At 38.7% G+C, this 12759-nt stretch overlaps 1 protein-coding gene across 7 annotated transcripts in view; it reads right to left on the reverse strand.

The window, feature by feature from the left end:
* Usp37 (ubiquitin specific peptidase 37) overlaps nucleotides 1-12527 on the reverse strand; it is a 71584-nt gene extending 59057 nt beyond the window's left edge. For 4 of the 7 annotated variants that reach the window (XM_050129596.1, XM_050129595.1, XM_050129594.1 and 1 more), the window contains exons 1-3: nucleotides 12359-12527; nucleotides 3245-3312; nucleotides 1795-2016 (exon numbers count right to left, since the gene is read on the reverse strand). In XM_050129596.1, coding sequence (XP_049985553.1) covers nucleotides 1795-1950 — 156 coding nt within the window. In that variant the 5' untranslated portion in view covers nucleotides 1951-2016; nucleotides 3245-3312; nucleotides 12359-12527. Of the gene's footprint in view, nucleotides 1-1794; nucleotides 2017-3244; nucleotides 3313-5936; nucleotides 6083-12358 lie in introns of all 7 variants that reach the window. The other 3 variants (XM_050129593.1, XM_050129591.1, XM_050129592.1) reach the window with 3 other exon arrangements.
* Nucleotides 12528-12759: the final 232 nt, after the last annotated feature.

The following is a 12759-nucleotide window of genomic DNA, read 5'->3' on the forward strand; positions in this document are numbered from 1 at the left end:
AAATATTTAAAAAAAAAAAGATAGGATTTCTTTCTGTAGTCTTGGCTGTCCTAGAACTTAGAGAGGTCTTCCTGCCTCTAGCTCCCGGGTACTGGGATTAAAGGCGTGCACTACCACCTCCCACGTAAATTTATTTATTTGTTTCGACACAGGGTATCTCTGGCTGTTAAATTTTTTTACGTGTATGGATATTCTGTCTTCATGTATATTTCTTGCCTGGTGCCCTAAGAAACCAGAAAAAGGTATTGGACTCCCTGGAACTGAAGTTAAGACAGTTATGAGCTACAATTTGGGTGCTGGAAATTGAATCCATGTCCTCTCGAATATAGATCTTTTAAAAGTATATGTTTTTTAGTCACTGAGCCATCTCTCCAGACCTTGATTTTTGGTTTTTTTTTTTCAAGACACAGTCTCACTATGCACCCCAAACTGGCCTCAAATTCACTATATGCAGACCAGGCTAGGCCTGAAGTTATAACACTCTTCTATGAGATTCCCAAATGCTGGGATTATAGAAACGTGTTACCATGCATAGCTATGTTCTTAAATTCAATACCCACAAAGATTAGCAGCTCTTAGCTCCACAATAGAAGTACAGAAGGGGAAAATTAACTATTTAAAATTGTGTTATATTTTATGTGCATATATGTGTGTATGTATGTATATGGTGTGTATCATGTCACAGCATTTGTGTGTAGGTCAGAGGACAATTTGTGGAAACTGATACTCTCCTTCCACCTTAAGGGTCCTAAGGAGCAAACTCAGATCACCAAGTTTTGTGACAGGTGTCTTAATCTACTGAGTCATCTTGCCGGCCCAAGAGCAATATTCTTTTAAAGATAGTGACAAGTTTTTACAGTTAGAGGAAGATAGCTATAAAGATGACCTGAACAATCATCCATTAAAGACTATGACATATGGCAGGGTTATTTAGGACATAGATATTTACATGACGTTAAAAAAAAAAAAAGTATCTATGAAAGATACTTACTTTTAGAAGGCACTAAAAAAAATTCCATCAAATGGTTCTAGCAATTACTTCAAAGAAAAAAAAGATGAGCTAAGATTATCTATCTAATTTGTGTGTGTATGTGTGTGTGTGTTGTCAGAGACTGAACCCCAGGTTTTGAGCACATTAGGCAACTGCTACCACTTAGCTCATATTCAGTCCCACATTTTCCCAGACAGGCCTTCATGGACCTATCACTCTGTGATATGTGTCTTAATCTCATGTGAAAAAAATTCTGACCAGGTAGCCCGGATTGGACGTGCATTACAACTACTACTGACTCAGCCTCTAAAGTGCTGGGATCATAGGAGTGTACCTTCAAAATCTGGCCTAATGGGGTTTGTTGTTGTTATTACTGTTTTTTTTTCCTGGGGGGGGGGGATTTCAGTTTATAGTTCCATGTTATTTTTGAGACGATTTCATATAGCTCAGGCTGGCCTCAAACTTGCTTTGTGACTCAAGATAACCTCAAACTGCTGATCTTCTCAAGTGTTAGGATTACAGATATGCATCACTGTTCACGAATGTTAATGAGGCTTTTGAAATAGCTTAATATCTGGTACCCAAACCTCTCTAAGATCTTTCCCACTAGTTTTCTTTGCAACAATGATGACTGCTTCCTATTCTTTATTAAACTTAACAATACTAGTGAGTGATTTATAAAACAACACATAAAAGTACCAAACCTTCCAGGGCCACTTTACTACAACTATGAAACTATGACAGTGTGGCTATCTAGTAAAGGATCTCACTAAGGAACCACTCCAAATCAAAATATGTTATACCTGAAACATCCTTGGAATTCCTCCAGCGTTGTAGTGAACTACTAGACTGACTTTATTGTCTTTTTCCACAATTTCAAAAGAGCCTTCTTTCCACTTTGTAATTCCAGTCTGCATACTTCGAACTCTGATAGGACCATTTATCTTCAGAGGAGACATTTTCTTTAAAAATAAATTGCTTTTAATGAAATTAAAAAGCAAAAATATATGTTCGCCTGACAGATTCTAAAGAAAAATACAACAAGTTACAAGTGGTTAAAAAAGAATTTTAAAGAGGATACTTAATAAATCATCTTATATCTTTCTTCATTTGGGGAAAAAAATCATTTACTCTCTAAAGAAAAAATCTTAACCCTCCTCTAAAATACATCCATATTCAGCATTACCATTTCCAAAAAGCAATTTAACTTAAACTTCAATATTCAAATTTATTCAAGATCCCAGAATAAACAATATTCTTTTCTTTGGTGCATATGTGTATAATGTGTGTGTGTACACGTGAGGCACACACGTAAAGCAGTTTGAGACAAGTGCCTTCTGCTCACTGCTGTATCCACCAGGCTAGTGTACCCATAAGCTTCCAGTGATTCTAGACATGTATGTACTCTGTCCAGCTTTTATATGGGTGCTGGTCATCATGCTTGGTCACTGAGTACTATATCCACTGAGTCATCTTCCCAACCTCTTGAATGAACTTCTAATACTTATAAATGACTTATAACAATCAATAATAGGATAAGATATCTAACACCACTCAACTAGACATGCAAATAAAATGATAGTAATAGATGTTATCAAATAGCATTACATATATAAATGTGCAAATATCTAAAATTGCTAAGCCAGATTTTTTTGTATTTTCATCTTCTAAAACACTATAAAATGGATTCTTGCTGATAAGCACATAAATTAAATATTAAGTTAAATATAATTACTGCCTAGATGGTTCTGTTGGAAAATCTAGAAAAGATAGTATAAAATGGATATTAGGTCTAGAAATTGGGAGCCAATTCTGTCATCAACTTGTAACTTCTTTCTCTGATATCAGTGCTGTCATTCATACAATGCGACAATAATGACATAATGTTGGGGGATGAAATAACACATATATTCACCTGATAGTACTATTAACATTTATGGAGTTAGCAACCGTGTGCTAAATTATTCCTTCTATGTAATAATACCCCTTTCTTCAAAGACCTCAATAAACCAGATGTTAACAGGAGTTACAAATCAACTGCCTATGAGGTCAGCCAGGTAAGAGAAATACTGAGGCAAATAAAATATGTTCAGGTGCAATCAAATCTAGTCAACTACTAGCATGTGAACCTTGATTTGCCAGTTCACCTTTTTTTCTTGTTTTTCACAAAAATGAACTTCATATAAAATTACTCATTTATATTGTAAGCAATAAATTCAAATTTATTTTTAAAAGCCATCAAACAAAACTCACCTATAGGGAGGAGGTGTTAAGTCTGGGTTCCTCGAGTTCAAAGCCTATAGTTAATGCATGGAAAGTAACTAGAAATCAAAGAAGACATTTAAAAACACTTTGAGAGTTCAAGGATCTTATGCACCTTAAGTTCTTCATTACTATTTCTTCACACCCTCAAAAATTTCTGAGAGCCAACTGTGGTCACATTTAAAAATTAGCAACTTACTGAACATATAAATTAAAAATAATAAAGTTTATTATTTATTACTATGCCTACTCATGTGACATTTTGCTCAAACTAGTAATCCTACAGAAACCTGAATGAGCCACCTGCACTTGTAATACACTGTAGCTATTATTTGTGGCTCTATTGTTTGTACAAGTCCTTGACATTTCTTTCCTATCAGGATTAGAAAGAATATGTTGTTTCTCTTCTATACCCGTTTCCCAAGTCAGAATCATTAGAACTAGCTTTGACCTTCTCATATATTTTGGGGTTGGACTAGAAATGGGAGGTTAGAATTCTGTGAATTCCTAACTTCATATGCCTTTCAGGTATTTTTCTAAGTAAACTAGAAATCAAATAGATTTATTCTCCATCTTAGTATTACTCAATGGCTTTTAAAAGTCTTTACAATAAAATACAAACTCATTAACATGATACCAAGGCCTCAGGCCCTCATTACCTATTCCCAATTAAGTGTGCTGTGGGAACTCCTTCAGCCAACAGCCTTTAAGATACGGGCCCACTTCGGGAGTGGTCTCAGATACTATAAATGCAAATGAAAAGCGCGAGCAGGCCTCCTGGCTGCTAGATTCAGTTCAGTTCCCAGAGCACACAGAGGACTGCAAATCACTACTCTTCCTGTGAGTTTACCCCCTAATAAACAAACCTGTTATACTCCATTTCAGGCTATTGTGAAACTCTTTTGTACGCCAATGTATGCATCCCCTCAATTCAGCCATCTCAACTAAAAAAAAAATTCCCAAAGCCATGTATTCTCATGACACCGAATCTTTATACACTGTGGTCATGTCTATAAGTTTTCATGTATTCTCCCCTCCTGACCTGCCATAATTCCTCCTTTTGGTTCTAAAATCAAAGCTCAACTTAGATGTCACCATCTTTAAGAAGCTTTCCTGGGGGAGGGGGAGGGAAATGGGAGGCGGTGGCGGGGAGGAGGCAGAAATCTTTAATAAATAAATAAAATAAATAAATAAATAAATAAATAAGCAAGCAAGCAAGCTTTCCTGGCTACTTTTCACTGGGTTCTCTTCCTCATAACTCACTCTGAGTCTATTTAATTTTTTTTAATTTTTATTTTATGAACATTAGTGTTTTGCCTGCATATATGTCTGTGTGAGGGTGTCAGGTCCCCTGGAACTGGAGTTACAGACAGTTGTGAACTGCCATATGGGCATTGGGAATTGAACCCAGGTCCTCTGGAAGAGCTTCAGTGCTCTTAACCGCTGAGCCATTTCTCCAACCCCCTGAGGCTATTTAAATCTTCCATATTCCTGTTGTACTTTGTGCTTATAGACACATGACACTATTATAAATGTTATTTATTCCTTTGTTTCTACCTATATTGTTGTCAGACAGGGAATGTGTTCTTTAATCTCAATAAGCATCATTGATCAAGAATGATGAACAAGCTGGGATGGTGGCCCATACTTTAGCACCAGCACTTGGTAAGTAGAGGAATGAAGATTACTGTGGGTTTAAGGTGAGTCTAGCCTATACAACAAGTATATCAAACATACATAGTAAATCTATCTCAAGATTTTATGTCTTAACAGTTTTTTTCCATCTTTTCTTCTACTTCTCCCTGAAAAAAAGTTTTATGTCTTATCAAATCTTTTCTTCTTTCTCTACAGCTCATTATGGGAATATAAAACACCATTATCTTGGTGTTGATTATTTAAAATATCATTATTAAATAAAACTTAGAAATGAAATTTCACATCTACTAAAGTATACAAGATATTTTAAAATGTTATTTCTATCTAATTCTAAATGCAAATTTTGATTACGAGTATAAAATTTTACTTCATGACTTCATATGTTGAACATTTTCTTAACCATTTCGACTACCCGCTTTTTTTCTAATGAAAAAACTTAAAGATATAGAACATAAAACTAGAGAACACAATAAAAACATTCAATATTTCTTTTGTACTAAATGAACAGTAACCAATCCTAAGCTTGCCCTACTTGCTAAAGATAAAAAGTTTCTTTTTCAATATGAAGTACATACAGAAAAACAACTTTAAAAAAAAAAAACAACTTTTTTTAAAGACAGGGTCTTACACTGTAGCCCAGTTTGGTCTAGAAATCACTGTATAATACAGGCTTGCTTCAAACTCATAGCAATTCTCCTGTTTTAGCCCACTCCCACCTCCGCCCAGTGCTGGGGTTACAGGCATGAGTCATTATGCCCAGCATTAGTTAAACTTCCTATAAACAGAAGAAAAAGATTCCTTGAACTCTAACTATCCAAGTTTGAGATTCCATGCAAGCTCATATTGCAAACATGGTGTCTTTTTGTAGTCATTTACTTAAATGCATATATATATATATTTATATATATCAGGCATTCTGTGATAAAGAAATCATGCTAAAACATAAATGTATAATTAAAAAAAACTGTCAATTCTAGCCTATTGCATATTACTGCAAATACAGAACCAAAACAAAACCAATACTTACTTTTCAGTGACTTTTACTGAAAAATTACACAAAATAACAATTCTCCTTTATTCTGTTTCTTGTGCCAAAAGCAATGTACTTTCTTGAGAAACTATTCATTCTCCAGCTCTACCAGTGATCCCTCCAGGAGTCAGTCACCAACTCAACTAAAGAAAACAGAAGTGGGGGGCTGGAGAGATGGCTCAGAGGTTAAGAGCATTGCCTGCTCTTCCAAAGGTCCTGAGTTCAATTCCCAGCAACCACATGGTGGCTCACAACCATCTGTAATGGGGTCTGGTGCCCTCTTCTGGCCTGCAGGCATACACACAGACAGAATATTGTAAAAAAAAAAAAAAAAAAAAAAAAAAAAAAAAAAAAAAGAAAACAGAAGTGTGCTTTAAGAAATTTCAACATAAGAAATTTAAACAAAAAAATGAATCATGTATGTCAAAAAGACTCATTTAAAGACCACTCTTACTGAAAATATTAAAATAAAATGCAACACAGAATGAGGAACTCAGGAAGAACCTGCAAGTCCATCACCCAGTGTCTTGCTTTTATGTATTGCTAATAGATTTTGAAACTAAGTCAGTGAAAAAGTACATCCTTTGTTGACTTTAGAAACATTGTTGCATCATAAACATCTAAAAGACGGCTTGTAAATTGTGTCGATCTGTAGTTTTTAAAGCTGGAAAATATTAAGTTGTGTTGATCTGTAGTTTTTAAAAGCTGGGGAAAGGTTATCTTCACCACCTTTCAGAAAGTTCTTTAAAAAATAAACAACAAAAAATTCTTAATTTTAGGTTTTTCTAAACCTTTCTCTGGAATTCTACCACAAGTTTGAATACAACATCAACTTTTAACTCTGTTCATTTAGAAAAATGATTTATAAACTGGGCGGTGGTGGTGCATGCCTTTAATCCCAGCACTCGGGAAGCAGAAGCAGGCGGATATCTGTGAGTTCGAGGCCAGACTGGTCTACAAGAACTAGTTCCAGGACAGGCTCCAAAGCCACAGAGAAACCCTGTCTCGAAAAACCAAAAAAAAAAAACTAGCTCCAGGACAGGCTCTAAAGCCACAGAGAAATCCTGTCTCAAAAAATAAAAAGTACTTCCCTAATCCAGAAACTCATTACTTTGGGATAGGGATGTGGCTCCATTGGTAGGGTGCTTGCCTAGCATGCATGAAACCCTGGATTCATTGTCAGCAAAAGATTAACTGGTATGCCTCTATCCCAACACTTGGGAGGTGAAGTAGGAATTCAAGGTTCATCTTCAGCTACATAGTGAGTTAGTTTCAAAGCCAACTTGGCCTACATGAGAGGCTGCCTCAAAAATAAATACGTTAACTCATTCAAAACTCACTTCTTTAAATCATCACTCCACCCAATAAATATTATGCATTTACTAAACACAGTGCTAAATATCAAACATTATTGATTTAATATTAATAATCTGAGAGGACAGGTTTTATCACTGTATCTTACACATAAAGGAAACTGAGGCTTTCAGAAATTAAGAAATTATGCAGGGGGTAAACAGAAACTGGACTTTCATTTCCTGGCCACCCAGAACCAAATAATCACATAGAAACTACATTAATTATAACACTGGCCAATAGCTCAGGCTTATTCCCAGCTAGCTCTTACATTTTAAATTAACACATTTCTATTAATTTATGTATCGCCGCAAGGCTGTAGCTTACCAATAATGTTCCAGCATCTTTCTCCTTCAGCAGCTATATGGCATTTCCTTGACTCTGCCTACTCTATCTGTTTGGATTTCCAGCCTGGCTTTACTCTACTAAGCCATTGGCCAAAACAGTTTTATTCATCAATTAATAAAAGCAACACATATACAGGACATCCACGTCCTTGGGGCTAAAGAGGTAGTTTAGTAATCAAGATCACTTGTTCTTGCCAAAGACCTGGTCTTGATTCCCAGCACCATGTGATGGCTCAAAACTATCCATAACTCCAGTTCTGGGGAAAGACACTCTCTTCTGACCTCCACAGGCAATAGGCACAGATGTGGTACACATACATATAAACTTACTACATACAGGAAAAACACACATAAAAGTAAACCAATCTTTTAAAAAGGAAAAGAAATTAATATTGAGTCACCAAGAGACAAAACTATGCCCAAAACCTTTTCCCTACTTTGTTTTTTGAAACAGGATTACATGTAGCCTAGGCTGGTTTTGAACTATGTAGGTAGAGGCAGATCTTGGAACTACTGTTCCTTCTAATTCCACTCTTCAAGTGCTAGGATTATAGGCATACACCACTACACCAGGCTGGAACCAAAATTTATAACCACTACCACAGTGCATACTCAGCATTGTGTGATTCACTTTCCAGCCACCACTGTCAGAGGATTTTTCCATCAATAAATCCTTTTCTACAATAGTCTTCTAAGAACCATTTCCTACCCCTCACCCTCCTTAGGAACTAAAGTGACACTAGTTGTTTTCACAGCTTTCTCCCTAATCAGACACTAGAACTTAGGCACTAGCTGCCCAAGCCTGATGGCATGAGTGCGATCCCTGGGCCCAAGAGTGAAGAGAATGAATTGACTACTCCCTCTAACCACCTCAACAGATACACGATGGCACACATGCACCCAACCCACCAACCGTGCACATGGACATGTCCATGGACACCACACAAATAATACAATATTTTTAAAGTTCATAAAACAAATACACACATAAGATAAAGTTACTGTCATAAAAGAGAGAAGAAATTTGATCTAAATAAGATTTATCTCTAATCTACAAAAGAAAAGATTTCTTTCCATTAGACTGTCTAAAATCTGAATGATTTGGTGGAAGTGGAGAGAGTGACACACATTTAATTCCAGCACTTTGGAGGCAGAGGCAGGTGGCTCTTGGTGAGTTCAAGACCAGCCTGGTCTATAGAGCAAGTTCCAGAACAAACACCAAAATCTACACAGAAAAATCTTGCCTCAAAAAACAAAAAGAAAAAAAATGAAAATGATTTGATAACACAGGAATAAGTAAAAAATTTCCTAAACTGGAGACCCTTTGTTGCTCTTTGTCCCCTGCTCATTTTCAAATTCCTAAGGCTAGAATCCAGGCTTCCAGCATGAGAAGCGAGCACCCTACAGCCGAGGCACACTCATCTGTTTTCCTTTGCAGAATGAGGTGTCTATTCTAATGGGAGTATCAGAAAACTTATGTTTTCAAACAAGATGGTTCTTAAATAATCTCACATCTCTATAAGTTAACGGCAATTTCCAATTTGATTCATTTAACCAATTCTTGAGAAATGAAAATGAAAGTGAGTTGCTTTATTTTTATTTTTTACTGTGTGTGTGTGTGTGTATGTGTGTGTGTGTGTGTGTGTGTGTGTGTGTGTGTGTGAAGAGATCAGATATATCTGCAAGACTCGGTTCTGCCTAAAGTAACTTTTATCCAACCTGGGGGTTCAGAGTAGAGGGAAAAAAAAATCCAGAGAAGGCTTTACTCAGAAAGTATTACTTAAGCTGAAAATGAAGGTAAATTTGGTTGAAGGATGAAACAATTCAGATAAACAGAATAGTGTGTTGAAAGGCCTAAGCTAGAAATCAGTGTGTCTGAAGGTTAATTAAGAGAAAGGAAGAGGTCAGAAGATAAAGCTAAATCTAATAAGGTAGGCAAAAACCAGGTTATGTAGAATCTCAATCAACTCTTCCCCCCCCCCCCCAGCACACACATACCAAGAATGTCTTGTAACCTAGGCTGGTTTATCTGAGGGGGACTCTGAGTTCCTGATTCCGTCTCTCCTGTTTTATATGACGCTGGGACTTAAACGCAGGATTTGGGTACGCTAGGCAAGCATTTCAGCACCTGAACCATAACCCAGAACAGGACTTAAGAAATTTTATCTTAAAGTAATAAGCACCTTGGCAATGGGAAAGTCACTGAAGGGTTTCAAGCAAAGAAATTGTACGTTATTTCTGAATGAATGGAGAAGTGGAGTTTGGGAAGCAGAGAAAACGAGTAAAAAAAAGGAAGATCAGATAGGAAAGTAGTGTTGTTAACTCATAATTACAATAACAATTCTTACCTGCAAGTTTTTGTGTATTAATACTTTACCAAGTTTATAGCACTTATAACAATCCACAGGTGAGAACTCCTATTACTATTTTACAGGTGAGAATAGGAGCCAGAAAGATCAGTCCACATGAAAAAGAACTGATTTAAACTAGAAAAGTAAAAGTGAAGCTGGTCAGAAGCAGATGCAAGATATATATTGGAAGTAAAATAAAACTTGGCAAGGATACAAACATACAGGATGAAGAAATCAAGAATGCCTCTGAAGCTTCTACCCAGTGTAACTGAACAAATGGACGTGTCACATCAGAATGAACATGCCTTATGGAAATGGACACTGGAAGTGTGACAATTTGGGTATGGAGAAAAAGATCAAGACTATGGTTTTATTTCACACCTTTAATCCCAGCACTTCAGAGACAGAGGCAGGTGGATCACTGAGCTTTCAAGGCCAGCCTGGTCTACAAAGCAAGTTCCAGGGCTGCCAGAATTGTTATACAAAGAAACCCTGTCTCAAAGTAAAAGAAAGTATCCAAAAAAAAAAAAAAGGGGGGGGGGGCAGCCACGGAGGCACCTTTAATTCCAGCACAGAGAAAGCAGAGGCAGGCAAGCGGTTTTCTGTGAGTTTGAGGCTAGCCTGGTCTATAGAGGTAGTTCCAGGACAGCCAGGGCTACACAGAGAAACTCTCTATAATCAAAACAAAAAAAACCTAAACAACAACAACAAAAACCTCTGGTTTTAGAGGTGTTATATTTGAAATTCCTAAGATGGGAAAATTAAGTTGAGATGTTAAGCAGACAGCCGTTTATTTGAATATAGGGCTGAAAATTAAAATTCTCAAATTATCAATATATAGTGAAACTTAAAACTTAGAGAGGAATGGAACGGCAACACAAGAAAACCCCAGCCCCAAATCGAATCATTTTACCCTGCCTAAATTTCTCAGCAAGACAAATGATTACGTTTGTTGCTGAGTTTTTCATCCCTCATTTACCTTTTGCCAGTATGCAACGACATTTTTTCATCTCTTTAGTCCCTCTATCCATTATTAAGCGTTAAGCATCTCCATGCTACCGAAGTACCCTTCTCTAGCATTGTACTCTTTTTTTAGGCAATGTCATGCACACACATGGTTCCAAATTTACACAAGTTAAATGACACACAACATACAAACGCATATGTATCTATCTATATGTGTGACCCAAAACCGTCCTCTAATCTCTAACCCAATAAACCCAAATGCCTCTTTACCGCCTCAACATTCTCTTCGATTATCTATTTCAGCTGGAGATTCATTAGGTACTGCAACTCGCCATAAGAATACCCGAAAAACACTATAGTACAACTCTCCAAAGACACGGAACTTATTACCAATTACCATTTTTTTTTTTTACCAGATCTTGATTTAAAATTGGTAAATTGGACATCGTGGGAGTGTGAGGGCTAAGCTAAGTCTGGGCAGGTCACCCAAAGGAAGTTTCTTTACTTCCAACCATTATCATCTGGAACTCTGGCCATCAATAAATTTAAATGGAGTCTGGAGTCTCAATAGTTTACCCTGAGACAATGCCTGGCAGGCCGAGATTACCTGACCCCCACCCAAGAGCAGACCATTCAAAGGAAATTCCTGGCATTCGAAGCACTGTAAATAGAAACACCTGCCAGCACTTCGCCATGACACCCCTAGACAAATGTCAGCCAATCAGGGGTCATGAACCTCTGAGACCCTCTCACCCCCACCTTTACTACTATAAAAACCCAATTCTAATTGAGCCCGGGGCTCTCCGGATATTTCAATATGTTGGACATGCGGAAAGACCGAGTTTGCAAACTTGATTAAAAAAGGCTCTTTGCTTTTACTATGGGACTCACTCTCCTTTGTTGGCTTTTGTGAGGATCCACGGATTTGGGCTTAACACGAGTGGCTAGATACGGAAAGCAATCAAATGCACGACAAAAAATTAACTCTCTGACTTTTCTCGTGAGCACCGTTTAAGAGGAGGAGGAAAGTAAAGAATGGCCATGACAGCGAATGAGTATCGCATCCAAGGTCTAAGGGCTGTGTGACATCGGAAGTCACCTGGAGAGACAGCAGGCCTCGTTAGGAGGCAAGCTAAGACCACCACAACCCGAGCAAAGCGGGGGCAGGTTGAGGGTGCGGAAAGGGAGTGACAATACGCGCCGCGTTCAAGGAGAGGGAAAGCGGAGGGGAAAACACTCGAGCGGGGCACCTGTAAGACGCAGGAAGCGTCCGGGGACCCGGTGCAGGCTGAGTAGTAGCCGGGCGAACTCTGGAGTGGACGCCGAGTGGGCGGACCGCACGGGGGTGGGGGGTGAGGCTGGAGAAAACGGCTCGACTCCGGAGCTGTCCCGGCCCGCTTACCTGTGCCAGAGGGTCCGAGCCCGGGACGAGCCTGCGGGAAGCACAGAGTTCCCGCGGGGGGGGAGGAGCCGAGGGGCTCAGAAGGAAGGGGCGCTCCTGGCCCCAGACGGCGACACCCCGATCGCTCCTACACACCTGAACCCGCTGATGGCGGGAACTGTGACTACACGCAAACACGTACGCACGCACGTACTCTCGACGCAACCAGTCTGGGCGCGTGCGCGTCAACACCCAAGCCCCGCCCCGCCGGCATTCATTCCGCCCCTCACCACGCCCTGCCCCTCACCCGGGCGGCCCGCCCCCTGCCGTGACAGTACGCTAGTACACATGCGCACTCTCCGTTGTTCCGACTTCGGACCGCCCACCATTTTCCTCTAGCTCAGCCTGGCTGAGCATGCGCA

The sequence above is a fragment of the Alexandromys fortis genome, unplaced genomic scaffold, assembly GCF_014885135.2.
Source record: "Alexandromys fortis isolate MF-2015 unplaced genomic scaffold, M_Fortis_MF-2015_v1.1 scaffold_319, whole genome shotgun sequence".
NCBI classification, from domain to species: Eukaryota; Metazoa; Chordata; class Mammalia; order Rodentia; family Cricetidae; genus Alexandromys; species Alexandromys fortis.